General features: G+C 29.2%; 4 protein-coding genes across 8 annotated transcripts; 2 read left to right on the top strand and 2 right to left on the bottom strand.

Annotated features, from left to right (window-relative positions):
- Nucleotides 1–336: 336 nt before the first annotated feature.
- Nucleotides 337–1760, bottom strand: LOC122521172 (26S proteasome non-ATPase regulatory subunit 7). The gene is made up of 5 exons (XM_043641672.1): nucleotides 1508–1760; nucleotides 1280–1372; nucleotides 1028–1206; nucleotides 739–942; nucleotides 337–648 (listed from the first exon to the last, which is right to left on the bottom strand). The coding sequence occupies exons 1-5, from the start codon at nucleotides 1680–1682 to the stop codon at nucleotides 337–339; spliced, it is 963 nt and encodes a 320-aa protein (XP_043497607.1). The 5' UTR covers nucleotides 1683–1760.
- Nucleotides 1761–2494: 734 nt separating this feature from the next.
- Nucleotides 2495–6150, top strand: LOC122521166. The gene is made up of 3 exons (XM_043641662.1): nucleotides 2495–2891; nucleotides 3147–5490; nucleotides 5595–6150. Exons 1-3 carry the CDS (start codon nucleotides 2694–2696, stop codon nucleotides 5741–5743), a joined length of 2691 nt encoding a protein of 896 aa, XP_043497597.1. The 5' UTR covers nucleotides 2495–2693; the 3' UTR covers nucleotides 5744–6150.
- Nucleotides 6151–7614: 1464 nt separating this feature from the next.
- Nucleotides 7615–13878, bottom strand: LOC122521163 (pre-mRNA-processing factor 39). Its single transcript, XM_043641654.1, has 13 exons — nucleotides 13729–13878; nucleotides 13368–13492; nucleotides 12969–13250; nucleotides 12395–12889; nucleotides 12128–12305; nucleotides 11789–12039; nucleotides 11509–11634; nucleotides 10550–10698; nucleotides 10085–10490; nucleotides 9482–9646; nucleotides 9025–9411; nucleotides 8651–8937; nucleotides 7615–8442 (listed from the first exon to the last, which is right to left on the bottom strand). The coding sequence occupies exons 1-13, from the start codon at nucleotides 13775–13777 to the stop codon at nucleotides 8148–8150; spliced, it is 3195 nt and encodes a 1064-aa protein (XP_043497589.1). The 5' UTR covers nucleotides 13778–13878; the 3' UTR covers nucleotides 7615–8147.
- Nucleotides 13879–13965: 87 nt separating this feature from the next.
- Nucleotides 13966–19345, top strand: LOC122521164 (spastin). 5 transcript variants are annotated; one of them, XM_043641657.1, is made up of 8 exons: nucleotides 13966–14143; nucleotides 15055–15316; nucleotides 15418–15588; nucleotides 16156–16422; nucleotides 17169–17524; nucleotides 17780–18111; nucleotides 18212–18522; nucleotides 18701–19345. In XM_043641657.1, the coding sequence occupies exons 2-8, from the start codon at nucleotides 15187–15189 to the stop codon at nucleotides 18862–18864; spliced, it is 1731 nt and encodes a 576-aa protein (XP_043497592.1). In that variant the 5' UTR covers nucleotides 13966–14143; nucleotides 15055–15186; the 3' UTR covers nucleotides 18865–19345. The 5 variants fall into 5 exon arrangements, with proteins under 5 accessions (XP_043497592.1, XP_043497595.1, XP_043497594.1 ...); XM_043641659.1 differs by lacking the exon at nucleotides 13966–14143 and adding an exon at nucleotides 14328–14346; XM_043641658.1 differs by lacking the exon at nucleotides 13966–14143 and adding an exon at nucleotides 14888–14975.
- The last annotated feature ends 1698 nt before the right edge of the window (nucleotides 19346–21043 follow it).

Here is a 21043-nt window from a genome sequence, read left to right as displayed (position 1 = left end):
TCATTTCATACACCGTCATGTAGTACATTAAAAACTGTAATAACAACGTACGTGTGACATTTACAAGAGAACCTATATATTTAAATTGGAAATAATTAGTAAGTGATTATGATGATTTTGAAAGCGTGAAAATGGGTAACTTCTCGTCGTTCTGTATTAATTTAATAATTAATCTCTGTTGATACTTTTGTTGCAGAATACAAATTCATTATGTATATATTATAAACAAGCATCGCTATTTACATATGCGAAGCTTATTATTATTCTAAACTTAGACGGTTCTAATTTTTTAATTCACAAATTAAATTTTTTATCGAGGTGTACAATATTTCTCATTCATTGACTTTTAGTTTTTCCTTTTTCTTTTTCATCTTTTTTGTCTTCTTCTTTTTTCTCATCTTTCTTGGCATCTTTCTTGTCCATTTCTTTCTTCTCGGCATCACGATTAGTTAATTTATTGTTGATTAAGTTGTGAAGAGCGACTATGGATCTTACCAGTGCTGCTAAATATACTACCAACATTTGATCATTTGTTTTAACATATAATGAATCAACAAAACTACTCTGTGTCATGTCTGGTAGTAAATTAAATATATCTTGCAGTTGATAAACAATTTGATGATTTATTGGTAATTTACCATTACCCACCTAGAAGAAAAACAAAAGGTTTATATATTTTTTTGTTAATTGTAAAATGAAAAAGAGTAAGATTAACGTGTGCACAAAAATTTGATTTACTTGTATTAAATAATCTCTTATTTCTCTTATTTGCTCATGAAGACCTTTCAACCCGAGAAGTTGATTTGTAATACGTTGACTAAGTGTTCCAACTGTTGTATCCTTAATGTCACGTAATAAATGCTCAACTCCGACCTCTTCAGCTTCTTCTGCACCAATTTCGCTAGGTATGTGCTCAAATGTTTTAGACGTTGGCGAACCATCCTATTAAAAAGCAACACAATAAATATATTGGGATATATTATATATAATATTATATTATACTCATATTATATATAAATAAGCTTACATCGTGTACTTCCTCTATTGCTTGATATGCCTCAGTAGGAAGACCTAAATCTTTTGGTTTAGCATCTATAATAACTAATACAGAATTTGGGCAATATCTTCTGATCAATTCATTGATAGCAACATCATTTTGATGTAGTTTAGGTCCCGTGTGATACCAACCTACTACTTTCTCTCGAGCTAGAAATATATGTTTTTTATAATTATTGGAAACAATTTAATACAATATAAAAACTATCATATTATCTATTACCATTAACTTTTTTGAACATTCCATACATATTTTCAAGATAATCATGGTCAAGGAACCACACGCTCTTATCCTTGTCATCTTCATCAAAGGGTACTGAAAAAAATATTAAAAATTTATTGATTATTTATATCTTTTTCCCCATCTATATTCTGTCATAATAAAAGTTTAATAGCATGAACAGGAGCTGGGAAATCTGAATGTATATTTATAGCAATATAAAACCCTAACCTGCAAAACTATTTGACACATCTAAGACACCTTTGGCTCTCCAGCAACCAAGAAGTACACCAACTACTCTTTTTTGATTTCCAATCTTTCCCATACGATTAAAATGATCCACCACACTCAATAAAACTAAAGGGTGGACCACTACTTTCGTAGTAACAACTTCTTGACTCGGCATTTTTTAGCTGTCTTCAATAACGCCTCTAACCTAAAGAATGATGACAAATTGCAATTATTGACGATCACTAACCACTATTGTTAACAACCTTATAATAAAATCTACCTAGATGGCGTATTAGTAGTTCTAAAAGCTGCACTACAATTTAAAGCGGCAAAATCAAATTTTTTATAATATGTTTAAAATTATTGAATATTAGTTCAAATTACTTATTCTATTCTTTACCAATTTTTATCTAATCAATTTTTCTCTATATATATTTAAATAGTTTAACTATTATAACAATAAAATATCATAAATATGGTATTCAATAAACAATTACAATATTGTGATTACACATTGGTCATTACACACATATATTATTCATATGAACCAATGATATTAATAAGACAAAAGCGGCATAATTTGAACTCGATTACTAATGAATGTTAAAAGAATATTTTTCTCATTTGAATATTTAGATTAATTCTAAGAAAATGAAACTGTTGTTCATCATATATTTGATTACAATAGTATATTAAACAATTGCAACTTAAGCTATAATTACTTTGAAAAAAGATAGAAATTGAATTCAGAAAACGCTCAAAAAAACATTTAATGATATTTCTTCACCTTTTTTTATCTGTGGTCAATAACTCCTCAGGTCGATATATATATAATATAAATAATAATAATAATAATATATATATATATATATAAACAACAACAATAACAATAATAATAATAATTATTATTATTATTACATTCTTGCGTAATTAAGCAAACACTTAGTATATAAATATATATATATATATATATACACATATATTGATCCTTCCAAACAAAATCTATTTAACTCAGCTATCTTTGTAGCTTTCAGTACCGCATGACGAGGATATAAATATTCCATTAATCAGTGACTGCCCACCAGTCACCATTTATTACTCAGAAAGAGTTAAATAGAGTTAGACGTCCATGGTGAGAGATCAAAGGGTGGGAGTCTAACGACGCAGTTAAGAATTCTTAAGAATAATGGCGAACTTACGGTTTTCTCTAAATAAGTTCATATTTTATTGTAATTTGATTTTTCTAGTATTCTCTAGTCCTATAAATATACCTTTACAAAGTGTAAACGATTCGTTAATACAAACCGCATTACATTCTTTGAATGAAAATTCGCCAACGCATCATACTTATACTGGTGGACAATTGATTAGTGCTGAAAAATTGGTAAATCATATTATTTTAATTGATATTACATTTCAAACAATATATAACTAATAATAATTGTATAAAGTATAGTATAATTAATTGTTATCCATTTATATGGATAAAAAAAGTAAACATCTTTAAAGTAACACAAATTTGATCGTTTATTGTATTTGTAATTAATTATAATTTATACTTATAATTAATTATATATTACCATGCATATATGTATCTACTATAAAAAAAAAAAAACACTTTTATCTTTCTTTTTTTCAGGATGAACTATCACACATTATATATAGATTAACGTTTAATTTAAATCCTGTTTGTAAACAAATTGGAGAGTTTTGTCCCACAGAAGCATGTACAATTAATCTTAAGCAAAATGAGTTTAATAATATACAAGTAGAAAAAGATTCTATTCAATGTACATATTTGTATCCTCAATCTTCTCAAAGTAATGAAGTACCAGAGCAAAATAAAGAGCCAAATTATGAAAATCAGGAATCTATGGCTAATTTAAACAAAGAAATTATACAAAATGGAAGTACTACATCAGATCAGGAAATTAAATCTGTGGGAGATCAAAATGATCCTCAAATCATATCCGTTAAAATATCTAATTCTAATTATTATCCTGGATGCCCGTACGATTTGAATACTCATTTACCTGGATTTCTTGCTTTTAACAGACAAATTGAAAAACAAATGGACGAGATTCTACCTAATGATTTTAAACATATGGTAATTGACATTGTTAGAGCAACTCGTGCAGTTCCACCTTCTTCTAACATTATAAAATATCAACTTTGGGTTAAAATTGGCGAATCTTCTTGTTTAAAAAATGTATTGACAAGTATATCGGATTGCACATTACAATCTAATGTTCCAATCAAAACCTGTTTGATAACATTTGAAGAACAACCATTTAAACACGATACTCGCCAAATAACAAAGAATAATTGCACAGCAATTAGTATTGATAACTTTAATAAAGCTGAAAACTTATTAAATGAATCATACATAGTAACTAAAAATAATGCTTACGAAGGCTTGAAGAGTATAATAACAGACGATTTAACGCATACTTTACCTTCTAATACTCAAAATGAAGAATCACTCGTTACAGAACATTCGTTTGTAAAAGTATTAATAAATAAAACTAACGATGAAGAAAAACCAAAACACTTTACAGATAAAATCAAAGAATTTCAAGAATTCTTAGAAGATTTTGACATACCTATTAAAAAAAATGTTAATGCTGATAGTCAACAATCATCAGTTAATAAAAAAGAAATAGTATCTGAGGAAGAATCAATACGCGACAAAGATGACCAATTAAGCGATCAAAACAATATTGATTCAAATCTATCCTTTGATAAAATAAAAAGATCTTATTCGCCCGATATTTATGATGCTGCTACAAGAATAAAAAGACAATTAGTTGGAGCACCTTCTAATAAAAATGTAAATGATCCTGAAATAGTAGAATATGCAAATCTTGGTTTAAACAAATTTTCTCAAAATTTGGAAAGTACGAATGAACCGATCATCGTTGAAATTACAGAAGCGACTGCTCAAGTTGTTTCAGGTATGTTATATAAAATAAAAGTAAAATTAGGTGTGAGCGATTGCCCTAAAGGAACCAAAAATAATTGTAAATTACAAAAAGGAAGTGATCTTAAAGAATGTTTATTCACTATATGGTCGCAACCTTGGGTAGACAAAGGTTCTCCAAACGTTCAAGTGAATTGCAATCATTCTGCACGAAGTAAACGAAGTCTTAAAGGTGCTGGTTATAGTCGAAAAATGTTAGCTCAGGCAGAAAGTATGAAACATGAGAGATTATTCGAAGAATTTATTGTTAATTTTAATAAAAAATATTTAACCGAACAAGAAAAAACATATCGCTTTGAGGTATTCAAAACAAATCTTAAAATTATACAAAAATTACGAAGATATGAAAAAGGTACTGGAGAATATGGAGTTACTATGTTTGCCGATTTAACATCTGAAGAATTTAAAAAACGGTACTTAGGATTGCGCCCTGATCTACGTTTAGAAAATTATATACCAATGCCACAAGCAAAAATACCTGATATTGAGTTGCCCATTGAGTATGATTGGCGTCATTATAATGCTGTAACACCTGTGAAAGATCAGGGACAATGTGGATCATGTTGGGCTTTCTCTGTAACTGGTAATGTAGAGGGACAATATGCGATAAAGCATGGAAAATTACTTTCATTATCTGAACAAGAATTAGTGGATTGTGACAAATTGGATGATGCTTGCGATGGTGGATTGCCAGATAATGCTTATAGGGCTATAGAAAATTTAGGAGGACTTGAATTAGAAATGGATTATCCATATAAAGGCATAGATGAGAAATGTTATTTTAATAAAAATAAAGCTAAAGTTGAAATTGTTTCTGCAGTTAATATTACATCAAATGAAACACAAATGGCACAGTGGCTAGTCGAAAACGGTCCTATATCTATTGGGATCAATGCTAATGCGATGCAGTTTTATATAGGTGGAATATCCCATCCTTTTAAATTCTTATGCAATCCTTATAATCTGGATCATGGTGTTCTTATTGTAGGATACGGAATCCGTAGTAAGTATTATTTCTATTTTATATAATTTTGTATTAAATATATCATCCTTAACATATATCAAAAATAAAGTTAATGTTTATTTAAATCAATGTGTATTTTTCAGAATATCCGTTATTCAAGAAAGACTTACCATATTGGGTGATAAAAAATAGTTGGGGTCCTCGTTGGGGTGAAAGTGGATATTATAGAGTTTATAGAGGAGATGGAACCTGTGGAGTAAATCAAATGGCCACAAGTGCTGTTGTTGAATAATACTTATTTTTGATCGAAACAATTTATCCCAAAACAACTAGGCTTTTCTATTCGTTAAAATAATATTTTTTATTAATCTTATTACTCTATTTAAATATTGTTATATTCGAAACTAAACCTTCTTTATGATACTTATGTTTCTATAACTAATTTTAGTATATATGTTAGCATTACTTTATGAAATCTGTTAATTCATGAAATGACTAGTTAAACGCTTAAAATTCTTTTTCGAGTAAAATCTAGGATTTTCACGATTTAACTAAATTAAACAATTTAACGCTGGCATATATTTACATATATATATATATATATTATTGTAATATTTTAATTTTTTAAGTACGAAACTACAATTGACTTTCAATTTAAATACAATATTAATGTTATGAAAATAACATTTTCAAAATAAATATTACACATTTGTTATACTAAATTAAATAAGAATGTTAAAATTTGTATACTTGAATCATTTATTATAGCTCCTAACAAATCGCAGATTGAAAATATAAATTTCTAATAGGAATAACTAAATTAAAGCTAAATAATGATATAGAAAAAACAAACTATTCTATTAGTATTTTATGAATGCATTGGAATCAAGATTATATCCATTCCTTTATTTACATCAGTTTGCGAACAATTTCACATACATTACATAGTCTAAATCTTAATTCTGTTATTTGATAAGTGATATTTGTGAACATTTCAGCTTTATTAGACTAAATGTTTAAAGAGACAACTATGCCACATTGAGTCAGCAGCAGTAAACATACATACTGAAATTTGCACCTTCGTTTAATATTTAAAAATTATGGTAGGTAAATACCAAAAGTAAAATTTTAAAAAGTGTTTAATCGAAGGTAAATTCACTACAAAAATGTTATACTATTGGTCTTTTTCAAATTGACATTTCAAACAAAACTAGATTTCTAATTCATTCATTTACATAACATTTTATGACAGGTTTTTCAAAATTTTGTTTTATCAATAATAAATTATGATATATGCCCTATGAAAGAACTCTCTACATATATAGAAGTTGATCATTAGTATAATTATTAAAGTTTGCTAATGACAGAGATATTAATGAAAATATTTTTAATTCACCAATTTTAATATAGTACCACATATATATACAGTAGGTTACGAGAATATTCATACCGGATCCCACTGTAAATTGGAAATAATTAATAATTGCTTGTAATGCAAAGCTTTAAGATTCTCATACACAGAAATCTATTTTAAGATTATTACGCTTTCCAATTGATATAAATTTTATAGCAAAATAATATTTTATCGTTAAAGAAATATATAAGATTTAAAAAAATACAATTATTTTTGTTTGTAGTACTTGGCTTTGCATTTTATAGTGCCTTTATATTTTCTTATCATTTATATAAAATCATTTTTTTTTTTGCAATAAAATTGATGTTAATTTAAAAGTTTAATAATCCCAAAATACATTTTTGCATAGAAGAAATTGAAAATATTCCTGCGATTCATTATATATAAAGTAATGTAATAATTGAATGAAAGCAAATTTATAAGATTATATTAAAATTGAATTTTGTTCTTAACATATACAATTTATAATAAATGCATTTTGCATACATTAGATCGTACCTGTAAGTATCGTACTTAAAAAAAAGTATTATTTTGTATTTAATACCAAAATAAACATAATAATGAATATTTATAGTTACGATTTGTAAATACTTCAATTTAGTTGACGTAACATTTGATTTGTGCAAATGCACTCAATAACATGTTACACTATCAGTAACTAAAGTTGGGATTTTTATAATTGAATATCTAAGCAAACATAATAATCCTTGTGCTATGTATAAAAAAAATAGAGAGGGAAAGGGGAGGTATATTAGAAACTATTTTATGTTTTTATTTCATGTCATTTGAGTAAGCTGTTTCAATTTTCAACTATTCGATTTATGTCAAAAGGAATAGAAAACGATTATAGCTTATTGCCGTGTCAAACGTAAATTTGTTAAATGTATGTAAAATAATTTGTATCTAATGAATTTATATGAAAAATGACATTGAAATTGAAGGAACATGTTTATAACTTGACGGGACAGTAAACTCATTAATAGGCATATTTTTCAATACATTGACTCATTTACATATCATTTAGAAGCTTAAGTGCATATTTATCATATTCAAAAGGCATTCATAGAAATACTTCCAAGAGAAATAGCACTTTGGAAAGCAAGTTTAGTAAATTTAGAAGAAAATTTACTTTTTATCGATAAAATTGATGAAAACAATTGTTTTCCTTTTTTCCTTCTTCTCGGATAAATTGAAATTGAATGGAAAAAGTAAGTATCATAAAATATACAACAAATATGATAACGCATAATAACTGCTTACACAAGAAATTTTGAATAATCCTTTAATAATAATTGTATGAACCCCATTGATTATAAGGTCCATATGCTTGTGGACCACCTTGTCCATACTGCCAGTTTTGATAATTTGCATAATTAGGATCTGATGGAGGCGGATATTGTTGATAACCTTGTTGATAGCCACCTTGACCTCCATATTGTCCACCTTGAAACTGCTGTGGTGATTGATAGGGTCCGCTTGGTCCACTGCTATACTGATAAGACTGAGAACCTACAGATGGTGGTGGAGGTATATTTGACTGTTCTCCAGTTTTGACTTTCTTCGGAGGAGAAGAGTCACTATAATAGAATTTAAAAAAAATGGGATATATATTATTTTGCATAAAATTTTTAATAATAAAAATGTTAATAAAAATTCACAAATATATTATAAATAAGTATACTCGGTAATAGCTTAATAATTAGTAATATCGTAAATAATTCTCTAAATATATGTATATATATATATATATCAAACGAAAATAATAATAATAATAATAATTTGTACTTTTTATTATCATCACTCTTTGTCTTCTTGCGTTCTTTAGCTTGCTTTATACATTTTTGGAATTGTTCGTGTGCTTTCAAAACTTGTCGAATGTCAGGACTAAAATCTTCAAGGAATTCTACTTTGCGTTGTGCAAATAAAACTCTTTGTTCCAAATCAGCATGTTCTCTTTCTATAAACATATCCATGTATCCGACAATTTCTTGTGTGTCAACTGGATTTCTTTGTAATCCCAAATCTATTAATTGCAAGTACAATCTTGGGTTATCTTTATCTTTTTCTGTAGCCTGTGAACAAATTATTTGAATAAATAAAAACAATAGCTTTTTGTACATTAAATTTAACAATCGCAAAAGAAAAGAATATAAATATACCTTCAATAATACTTTGATAGCTTTATCCACATCGTTTTTAACTTTGCAAAGAAAGCGAGCATATTTAACTGCAATATTATTAGCAATTGTTCTATTTTTGCTGTTGCTTATATAGTTTTCATATAATGTACAAGCTTGTTCTAAATCATTTCGTCTGCGTTCTAAATTTATTCTTCGATACGCTATTTGTAACATGTTGGGTAGTACATTATCTATATTTTCCAATATAACAGCAGCTTTCTCAAAATTACCCTGACCTTCCTCAAAGGTTGCCCACTGCAGATGTAAATTAGGTTTTTTTGGATGATGAACCATGCATGCTCTTGAATAAACATCTCTTATTTTGTCTACGTTATCACCTTTCAAAGATTCCAAATAACGTACAAACTGTAAATTAGAAAAAAATTTAATAGATTTTGTCAATAAAGAAAGGAAAAAATACTCATAATTAACGTACCCTCATCCAAAACTCATCATAAAGTGCACACGCTATGAGACATCTTTCAAAAAGAATGATTATTCTATTTTGATCCTTTTGTTCTATTTCAAAGTCTAAGTACTCCTTCCAATTCTTTAACTGGCATCGTTCTAAAGGTTTGACGTGAAAGTAGGGCCTCTTAATCTGTTATTCAAAGACGACATTATCATTAACGATTGTTTTTGTGTTAAGATATATATGTTACTGTTAAAATGTATAAAGGCTAGATCTTAATAGCTATTTATGCTATTGCTGAATGAGTAGGAATTTGCATCTAAGCGAAGCGAGAAAAAGACACGAATTCTCTTGTGACACAATCGGAAGCAAATTCTACAAATTACCAATACCAGATTTGCTATTTTTTGGACTTATTGCATACGATATTTTATGCAAGACTTAATACATATAAGTGTTATACAATCTTTATTAATTATAAAAATATTATTTTTTATATACGTGCTTATCAATTATTTCATGGTTCCAATGGCTATTCCATGAATTAACGGATTTCACATTTTAATGATAACATATATAATAAATTATCATAACGATTATGTTAATTGTTACAATAAAACAACTTACCCCTTCTTCATATGACCATCTAGCAGCCACCGCATTAACATTAGCTTTATGCATTTTACGTCTACTACTGATAATTTTTTCTCTAATTGCACGTGTCTCTTCATCTGTAGGTGGCATTTCATGAGGAGGTGGTTCTTCTCCTGGCGGTGCATCGTCCGCAGCTGATGCCGAAGTAGCGTCATCTGCTTTCAACAGAGCTTTGACTTCGGCTCGAATAGTAAGAAAATCATCTACACTTAAAATGCGATTTGGTAGATTTGAAGAAACAAACTCTTGAAAGGCTTCAAAATGAGAAATATATCCAAGCGTAGGAGTGCATAGTAAACGATCATATAATGCCGTTACTCTGCTCAAACGTTTGCCTTCTAATTCCCATTTTATATAACTCTCCCAAAGACGATCAGATCTGAGAGAATAAAAATGATGAATATAAAATTAATATAATATAAAATTGATCTTACTTACCTAAATTCTAATCCACATGCTTGAATAGCCCTTTCATATTGTTCACGTAGTTTTTCTTCATCCTTTTCGTAGACAGTTTTGCAGTGGTTGATGTAATGTAACCAGAGATCAACGCTGAGTGAAATAGCTTTCGAACCTTGGTCGAATACCTGTGGTAATGATTGGTAATCACATTTTAGAAGAGTTTATAAATAATCTGACTGACGCCGGGTAGTCTTATACCTATATTTAGCTTTTGTTAAGCATTACGGATTTTTTTTTTTTTTTTTTTAGTAACGTATACTCACATACCGTACGCGTACTGTAAATAAAGATTGATATAATTAACACTGAGATTGCAGAGCATTTTGAATTCACCTTAAATTCAAGGAGTGATCCATTCTGGGTGCCTCAGTGTCTTCCGTCACTCATTCTTGTTCCCTCTCTGGCACGTGCACATCCTAAGTCTTTGTTTCTGACTTTGACTTAACACCCAACCCAATCTTACTTACATTAAGTAAGCTACCACATCTTATGCTTAAGTTACAATACTTTTTGTAGTAAGCTATGTGTACAAATGCTTACAAGTAAATATTACACACAATGTTTTGAACGATAATATATCGCAAATGGAAATAAACTAGCCTTCGTGAGGTGACTTACGTATCGCACGTAGAGTTATCGTTATTATCGATATTGATAAAACAATAATACGTAATTAGCATTATAGATATCACAGAATAATTAAATAAGTAGCTATATGGTAAACGAAGAGTCGTATAGGTGCCGCAAGACGTGCTAGGCTGTTGGAAGGGAAAACCATATTTACGTGCGTGCACACTGCCCACGCGTCTTCCTAACTCGAGCTATTTTCATTAGATTGCGTTAATTAAATGATATATCATAATAAGAAATATATATATATATATATACATACATATATATATAAACCTAATGAAGAAATAAACGAATTAACTCACCATTTGGACATTTTCGGGGTTGCCCTTCTTCTTCTCGTAATCAGCAAACTTCCGCCAGTAACCATAGCAATAAGGGTACCGCTCCAAAAATTTCGTGTATGCTTCACGTGCTGCCTCTGCGTCGTTCTAAAACACGTTCGTGTATCTGTGTGGGTATTTATTTGTGTGTTGTAAGCTTGTATTATAAAATAATATTAAAAAGAAAATATACTAAACGAAGAAAGAGGATGCAGAAAGCAGTAGATAATAGACAAAAAAAATATGATATCATTGTCAATACCTCTTGATCAACATATTGGAGAAGATACGTCCACCCTGTAAAATCAGATGGGTCTTCATTGACTGCTTTCCAATATTTTTCTAGTTCGGGAAGAGTTTTCTTTTTTGGCGATGCTGGCTTAATATCTTGTTTATTATCTCCAAGTTCCGCTTCATTAGATAGTGCTACTTTCTTAGCAGGCGTTTCATCATTATTTTCAGAAGTTGGAGAACTTGGATCGTATTCTCCTTCTGCATTTAATTTCCTCTTATCTATAGTTGTAAAAAAAAAAAATAATTAAAATCCATGTTACAAATAAATATAAGTTAAATAATTGTTTTCAAAATATAATTTACTGACTTCCTCCTTCCGTTTTAGCTTTTTTTTCCATTGTTTTATTAACAGACTTAATACCACTTTTTCTTTTCTTTTCACTATCCGGTGGTAGTTCATCTTCCGATACAGATTCTGTTTCACCTAAATCAGCAGGAGCAGCTGCTGGTAGTTCTTCATCGGAAACTGCTTCTGTTTCAGGTTCCTTACAAATGTAAAGAAAAAGAAAATATTATAATCTGATGTTAATATATTAAATTTGATGTAAGAATTTACTATAAAATTCTGAATTACCTTAGTCGATGCTTCGTTCGGTAATTCATCTTCTGAAACTGCTTCTGTATCTGGTTCTATTTTTTTAATACCATTATCAATTTGAAAGCTGGACTCGCTCATTTCAGAAATTTCTAAATTCGAAAGTTCTATATTTTCAGTTTCCATTGCATCAGTATCCGGCTCCACTTTATCCACAATATTTTCTACAACTTCTGATATTTCTTGTTGTGAATCATCAACTTCCATAACTTCAATACCTGTATCGACATGACTGATTACATTTTCTGATTGAACTCCATCCGTATCCAAAATTTTGGTCACTTGTGTTATAGTTTCACCATCTTCTGTTACAACTTCTTCAAAATCAATCAAGACTCGCTGATTAATCATTCCATCATTACTTAAACTTTGTCCTTCCATCTCAATCTGCGTAGTTTCGCAAAGCATGTCTTCCTTGTCCATGCTACTTTCTTCTATAATTATTGTATTGCATTCTGCACCAGAATGTTCCTTCTGTAAAATTACCATTTTTTATTTTAAATGTTATAAGATCGATATAAATATAAATATCGATATAGTTTTGATTGCATACCATTAAATGTGTAGCTTCTTTGACTTTAAATGAAGATAATATAGGCGTATTAGGAATGTTATTTACATTTGGCGGAGGGGGAGTTTCTAATTCTGGCACTGTTACCTCCGACTGTATTGTTTGATCTATTGTCACTTCATGAATGTTAGTGTCTCCAGAATCCTCTAATTCTAAATGTAACATTTGAGTGCTATCATTGTGTCGCTCAATTATGATTTCATTTAATCTCTGCACACCATTTTCAGAGAGATTGTCTACAACTTGTAGCACGTGAGATTCCTCCTACAAAATAAAAACTTTCATCATACTCAACATCATATTCAACCAAATCCAGTATCGTATAGTAATAATGAACTGTATTTACAATAGAAAAATTTACTTTTCTTTTTTTGTACATACCTCGATTTCCTCAATTTCTGGAATTTTCTTAGAGGAACGTGTAGCTCTTGCTAGAAGCTTTTTCACTGGTGGCTTTTTCGCTACTACAGGTGTTTTTCGAGCACGACCAGATCTTACACGTTGTACTAAAAAAGAAAAAAACAATTGAATATGATTAATAGATGCAATTAATGAAACAGTCTATATACGTGACGCCCTTTGCTCAATGGCGGTACGTAAACGATGATTACTGCCGGGTGTACGATGCACTTTTTTTTTATCTCAATAGATCGTAACACATAGGAATAATATATCTAATATGTAAAATAATTACTACTGCCTTAACCAAACTTATTGAAAAAGATATTAAATATATTTATACCTGGTTCAGCTAAAGTAACCTCGGTTTCATCATCACTTGCAGAGGACATCTTTTATATTTTAACCAAATCTCTCTAAAATGTAAAGCGCAAAATTGAAACACAAAATGGCGACATGAAATCACTTTAGTAAGAAATATATGATACACAGATCATAGAAATTGTAAAGACGGCAGATAGATTTTCGAAGTGTTATATCTGTTGCGACCAGCAAATGGAGTGACGCTTTCTAGTAACAAATGATCACGTGACCCTGCCATGCAAGTTTTTTATTGGATAAAAGAACGAATCAACGTTGAAAAGCCTCCAAAACATTTTACGATGATGTTGATTGGCTGATTAGAAATCTAATTACAACTTACTCCATTTCGACAAAATGTTGTATATTTAAATAATATCAAGCATATTACACAACAGGTATGTATTATATATTATGAAAATCATTAAAAATAGAAATTAATTAAGAAGAAATGAATGTATAAGAAAAATTGATAAAACTACAAAGAAAAAAATTGATGACGCTACAAAGAAACAATGAAAACGATCCAAAGGTGTACGCGCAACGTATATTGAACCGCATGATAAGATTGTCAAGGTCGTCCCAACAGTGTATAGATGTGGTTAGCTGAAAGATAATATATAAAACAAATCAATGTTGTGATATGTTTTTCTAACTTTTTCTACTAAATTTATCTGTTATAATATTAATGAAAAATTCAATAGAATTTAACGATAATTTAATGCTATGCTACAAAATACTATCAAAAATTTAAACTCTTCTGTTATTTGTCAATTAGTCGTACGAACAGTTTCAAATTCTCATTCACTTAAATCAATTTTTATTGACGTACTGCATGTCAGTACATACAACTCATTTTCACTCATTGATCGCACTTATAAAAACATCATAATAACGACATAAAATTTCTTACTTATTATTTACACCTCGATGTTTTACCTCGGGAATGTCGGAACGGTTCGTTCTAATAGATTTTTTTGACATCGAAAAGTGCAATTCAATTTATCTGAATCTGAGGATCCAGTAGGAAATGTCTTACAGTGATGGTGGGCGACCGGTACGAAAATTCGGTACTAAGTCACCTAAAAAGCTTTGCGTGACTAAAAGTGAAAATAGTGATAAAACTACGACGACTATTAATTGCAACAATCATCATCACAATCATCATCACCATCATCATAGTCATCGGTTTATCGATAATCCACAACCGTCGGTGCACAAACGCAATTTGTATATTGTTTCTTTTCCCCTTATATTATTGTTTAACGTATTAAGAACTTTGCTTTATCAACTTTTTGTGGTGTTTAAGTACTTATATACATCTACCTCACAACTGATTCAACGAAGACAAGCTACTAAACATAGTTGCCAGCTTGAAATAGTTGTCGGTCAAAAGTCTGATAGTAATTTTATTAATACTACGCAAATTGAAAGCGAAGAAATGTCACAAGTACCTAAGAGAGCTATCGGACCGGGTCCTGGCGATCCACTTCTTGCTAAACAAAAGCATCATCACCGTAGAGCTTTTGAATTTATTAGTAAAGCGCTTAAAATTGATGAAGATAACGAAGGTAACGATATGTAAACTTATTTTAGAGAAGGAGAAATACCTTTATATGTATTATGAAAAATATTGCAACTTGAATTATTTCTTAATTCTACTTCTTAATAGGTAAAAAGGAAATGGCTATAGAACTTTATAAGAAAGGAATTGGTGAACTAGAAAAAGGAATAGCCGTTGAATGTACTGGTGGCCGCGGTGAAGTGTGGGAACATGCACAAAGATTGCATGATAAAATGTGTACAAATTTAGCAATGGCTAAGGATAGACTTGACTTCTTAGGTTTGTATCAGTAAATTTATTCATTGTTATATGCTTTTTGCGCTATTGCATTATATTATGTAAAGAAACTATGAATTATAATGTTTTAATGTAATTCTCTATGTATGAATATGAAACATTGATCACAATTGTTCTTTATAAAGAAAAATTGGATTTTACGGCACATGTTAAGTGATGGCAATAGCACAAAAACGATTGATGTATTTAGCATGCTTATGTGCTAATTATTTCTTGATGTTTGTGTGTGTGTGTGTGAGTGAGTCCTCGCGTGTGTGATGGGTGATACCAGTTCGCATAATTTTTCATTACAAGATTTACCTTTGGCACAATCTATTATTAATTCTGTTTCACAACCATCAGAACTATGTCATTAAGACAACTTAATGCATTTGGAAAATTAGTGGCCAACTTATTAATAGCAGCATATCTAATTGCGATAAAAATTGATGCAGTTTGAATAATATCCTAACATAGCCTATTTTTTTAATGGGTTTATGTTTAGTCTTATTTCCTATTTAGCTACTTAGCCTACTGCAGCATGGCAGAGAGTGTTTTTCCTTTTTGTAGTGAGTGTGTGTGAGCTGAAAAAACTGGATATCGCCAATGAATATCGTACTTCTGGAAATAAATTGGACAACGAACATCCAGGAAAACTTCTGAGGGCTCGTCGCAGTGTACACACATTACAGACTACTCGTACAGCTTCTTTAAATATAAGTCATAATAAAAATCTGAATAATTCACAAACAGTAAATACAGGACAGAACACATGCACTCAGATTCCCAAATTAAGGCCACGATCTCCAAAAAACTGTTGCGTGCATCCTTCTGAAGGTATTGTTTGTCTGATATTCTGGGCTTAAATAATTTTAATTAGACAGTAGGTAGATTATAATTATCTTGTAGTTCTGCTTTTTGGAATTCCATGCATTTAATTTCTTCAGATAAAATGCATTTCAAATATGCCCATGTAGTGTGATGTAATGAATAAATATGAGCATGTAATCTGATAGAAATATTACTACTAATAATCCCTGCTTATATAGATATATAGGATTAGATAAACAAAAACCCAGTAAATATATTTTTTTGTGCATATGATGAGATTGGAAATGGACTTCTGTGTGATTCCTTAAATGTATTTAATTTAAAATGATAAATATGTGTATTACTTGTAATATCAAATGATGTTTTTTTTTTAGTAAACTTTATTTTCAAGTACTGATACATAATTTTATGAATACTTTATTAGCAATAAAAATGTGTTAATGTTATTATTGATCCTACTTCCACTTGTATATGAATACTTCATTTGTTTATGCAAATTTTACTTACTTTAGATGAAAAAAAAAAAATATATTATCCTTCTTCGATATATAAATTTGCTTTCAAACATTAACAAATACATATGCAATATTTTACGTTGGCATCAAAAATTATTTTATTGACATTAATGATATTCTATGTGCCTATAAATATTCTTACCTTATCTTGTTGATTGCACACAATGTTTGTATTTTCATTTATACCTATCTATTTAAATTTATTTTGCATTATCAATATCATGGTTGTAATTACAGCATCAGGAAGAAAACTATCTGTTCCTGGGAAACGATTAATGGGTACAAATATGAGTAAAAGTCAGACATTGCCACGCAGTATGGGACGCACAACAAATATTCAACCTACTCATAGAGTGACACCCATAAAACCATCATCAACACCACCTTCTGTGAAAAGACAATTATCCGTACCTGGCAATGGTTCCCCTTTAAGAAGGCCTGCAACACCAACTACATCAAACAGCAATAGAAGTACACCAACGCGAAAAGTACCTCTTTTGAAAGGTGTAGATCCAAAGCTTGCTCAAGTTATATTAGATGAAATTTTAGAAGGTGGAACAGCTATACAGTGGGAAGATATTGCTGGTCAAGAGGTTTGTAAATCAACCATTTAATAATACACTCCGCGATAAATCTATAAGACACTTTAGATTGTAATAATTACATTTATACAATATAAGGTTCTACAGAATACGTGTCTACATAAAGTAAATAATAACATTACGAATGAAGGAGATAAAACTCACGACTTATATTGAATTTTTCTCAATTTGTCGCGGAGTGTAGATACAAATAAATATATATATTAAATTGATTGTATACATGTAACATACAATTTAAATTTATAGACTGCAAAACAGGCTTTGCAAGAAATGGTGATATTACCCTCATTGCGACCAGAATTGTTCACAGGATTACGAACTCCTGCAAGAGGATTGTTATTGTTTGGTCCTCCTGGAAATGGAAAAACTCTTTTAGCACGTGCCGTAGCTACGCAGTGCAATGCAACATTTTTTTCAATATCTGCTGCTAGCCTAACTTCCAAATATGTAGGGGAAGGTGAAAAATTAGTAAGGGCACTTTTTGCAATAGCAAGAGAATTACAACCATCTGTTATTTTTATTGACGAAGTAGATTCATTATTAAGTGAACGTAGAGATAATGAACATGAAGCTTCGAGGTATACTAATTAAAAATATACTTTTACAAATGTGTATAATATTATAATAGTATTTAATATACTATATTATAGTATCCTTAAATCAATTTTTTCTTTACAGACGATTGAAAACAGAATTTCTTGTTGAATTTGATGGTTTACCATGTAATCCTGAGGAGAGAGTACTCGTAATGGCTGCTACGAATAGACCACAAGAATTAGACGAGGCAGCATTAAGAAGATTTACAAAACGAGTATATGTAACGCTACCGGATATAGCAACAAGAATTATGTTACTTCAGAGACTTTTAGCAAAACATAATGATCCATTAACAAAGGATGAACTTAAGGAAATGGCGATTTTAACAGAAGGATATTCTGGAAGTGATTTAACTGGTTTAGCTAAAGATGCAGCTCTTGGTCCTATCAGAGGTAACGTACAATTATTATTATTATTATTATTATTATTATTATATAGCATGTGTTATAATAAAATTACTATATGTGAAAAGGATTGGATGGAAATTGATGACTTGACCATTCCAGCCTATAATAATAATAATAATTTTATTCTATAAATGGTGGTTTAAATAATATTATTATTTGACAGAATTGAATCCAAATCAAGTAAAAGAACTTGATCTTAATTCTGTACGCAATATTACAATGCAAGATTTCCGTGATTCTCTTAAAAGAATTCGTAGATCAGTATCACCTGCAAGTTTGGCTGCATATGAAAAATGGAACTTTGCGTATGGTGATGTAAGTCTTTGATTTAAGTTAAACGTCTCTGGGAAGAGGCTTTCAAATTAGTTGTTCTTCTATATAAGTTTAAAAATATTTACGGTACGATATATATTGGAGATTATGAAGGAAAAAAAGGAAGAAAAAATGTCATAAAGTCATTTACTGGAACATATTGACTATAATGTAAATATGTGTAATGTTTTTTTTTCAATATTTATATTAATTAATAATTAACGAAAAAAGAAACATTAACAAAAACGAATCAATATTCTAGTCATATGATTAATGATATTTTTTTGATAATGCAATATAATATCATATATAATATAACATTCATTATATTATATTTAAAATGAGAAAATAATATTTATGACTAAAATTCAGTTTGTATTTTAGTCATTATTTTGTTATAATATCGTAATCGTTTTTATTATATTTAATACCATATAGAGTCCTAATAATTTGATTATTTGTTTCTCAAACTTTTGTTATTTGCAATAAGCTTGTTCGTCAAATTTTTATTCAAAGTTTTATTTCATTGCTTGGATGCAGTATAAAGCATTATTTGAAATATTATAATGAATAATTGCTACCTAATACAGCAAAGTTATAGAAAAGTACTTTATATCAGATGTATTGTAAATAATAAGTTATTGTTGATATACATATGTTGATATAAACGATGAGATATGGTTCTGCATCTAAAAATAATCAGCAGCAGCATGCATCTACTTAAATAATAAGAATGAGATTTAATTATATTATAACTAAAAAGCAATGAAATAGTAAAAGTGTATATTGTAATGCAATGTAATACAATGCAAAACAATACACATACATAAGTACTCAAACGCAAATATACATACAGAAAATTGTACACTTCCAACATTACATTATAGATATTGTTATATTAAAGCACAGCTCAAAAATTTATTTGATCGTTATTTAGAACAATGTATTATAACTTGTTTGACTAATGCTGTCTGCCAAAGACGATGGTATTTTACTTTAATACATATTATACAAAACAACGAAATGAATGTAATGGGTATGAAAAATTACAGTGATTTACGGTTAATATGATGATAATCGAAAAAATAAACAATATCATATTATGAAAAGATGTAAAAAGATAATACCCTACAATGTATACGTATGGGTATATAATATTCGTCCATTGCTTCCAATGCTCAAATATAGAATAATCATTGTTCAGGTGATCGAAACAATCTGTGACTTAATAATGAATACATGTATATAATTGATAAGCTAATGTCAGTATAAATTCTATTACGAGCTTTTATCGTTTAATTGTGTGTCCTTACTTATATATTTATTATAAATTATTATACTCTATAATATCAGTAAAATCAGTAAATTTAAATAATAGATCGTATTAATCACTTAGATATGCACATTGGATATATTATTTTAGTAGTGAATTGATTATTCTATTTGTTACCGTAAATAATTCGTATTACGTGTATTATAATAACAGAAAAATAGTATGTAGAATTTATTGAAAAATTAATGATTTGTCATTTATAAATTATAGCTTTTTCATCTTCACATTTTGTAATTATATGTAATTGTAAAATGAAACAACACCGTTGTGTTATGATGTAATTTGTATTTGTGAAAATGTTAATAGATTTTTAAAATATTTAAATTAATACATATGCATTGCCATTGCATTCGTTAAACTAGGGCATGGTGGAAATTCTGACGCTGGTCTAAAATATAATTAATGTGTTGGAGCTAATATAAAATGATGTTTTGTATAAATTTTCTTAGCACATTAACAAATTAAAAGTGCCAACGCAGTTATATTAATCCAACCTGCTCTGTTTTCGATTGCATTGTGATACTTGCTTATCATAAAATTTTGTACTTTTTCACTGCCTAAGTTTAAGTTATGCTCACTTTGTATGCATCATTATATGCATTGTATGTATAAAAAAACTTTCTTCGATGTAATTTCTAATTGTCAGCTTTGCATAATCAAATGAAATGACAAAAATACGTTTAAAAAAAGAAAAGAAACAGGCCTTCCATTCTAAACATGCTCAGCCTTGATTAAGTTATTTTGCTACTTTTATATCATATAATGATAAATTTATAAGGTAACATCTGACTAACTTGTTATAATATTAACTAATGCTATTTAAGCTATATCTAATTATTGATTGGGACGCTGAAAAAAAAT

The sequence above is a fragment of the Polistes fuscatus genome, unplaced genomic scaffold (assembly GCF_010416935.1).
Source record: "Polistes fuscatus isolate 324 unplaced genomic scaffold, CU_Pfus_HIC Scaffold4, whole genome shotgun sequence".
Classification (NCBI taxonomy): domain Eukaryota; kingdom Metazoa; phylum Arthropoda; class Insecta; order Hymenoptera; family Vespidae; genus Polistes; species Polistes fuscatus.
The sequence above is the reverse complement of the archived record's forward strand: the minus strand, read 5'-3'. Positions and strand labels throughout refer to the sequence as shown.

Bases quoted from the DNA above. Each gene is read 5' to 3' on its own strand.
- LOC122521172 (XM_043641672.1), bottom strand. From the start codon at position 1,682: ATGCCGAGTCAAGAAGTTGTTACTACGAAAGTAGTGGTCCACCCTTTA. The intron at 1,373-1,507 runs GTTAGGGTTTTA...TATTTTTTTCAG, and splicing joins TGTGTCAAATAGTTTTGCAG to TACCCTTTGATGAAGATGAC. The intron at 1,207-1,279 runs GTAATAGATAAT...ATATATTTCTAG, and splicing joins AATGTTCAAAAAAGTTAATG to CTCGAGAGAAAGTAGTAGGT.
- LOC122521166 (XM_043641662.1), top strand. From the start codon at position 2,694: ATGGCGAACTTACGGTTTTCTCTAAATAAGTTCATATTTTATTGTAAT. The intron at 2,892-3,146 runs GTAAATCATATT...TCTTTTTTTCAG, and splicing joins TGATTAGTGCTGAAAAATTG to GATGAACTATCACACATTAT. The intron at 5,491-5,594 runs GTAAGTATTATT...TGTATTTTTCAG, and splicing joins TGTAGGATACGGAATCCGTA to AATATCCGTTATTCAAGAAA.
- LOC122521163 (XM_043641654.1), bottom strand. From the start codon at position 13,777: ATGTCCTCTGCAAGTGATGATGAAACCGAGGTTACTTTAGCTGAACCA. The intron at 11,635-11,788 runs GTATTGACAATG...AACGTGTTTTAG, and splicing joins TCCAATATGTTGATCAAGAG to AACGACGCAGAGGCAGCACG. The intron at 8,938-9,024 runs GTATATTTATAT...ATTTGTTCACAG, and splicing joins CTATCAAAGTATTATTGAAG to GCTACAGAAAAAGATAAAGA.
- LOC122521164 (XM_043641655.1), top strand. From the start codon at position 14,776: ATGTCTTACAGTGATGGTGGGCGACCGGTACGAAAATTCGGTACTAAG. The intron at 18,112-18,211 runs GTATACTAATTA...TTTTCTTTACAG, and splicing joins AATGAACATGAAGCTTCGAG to ACGATTGAAAACAGAATTTC. The intron at 18,523-18,700 runs GTAACGTACAAT...ATTATTTGACAG, and splicing joins AGCTCTTGGTCCTATCAGAG to AATTGAATCCAAATCAAGTA.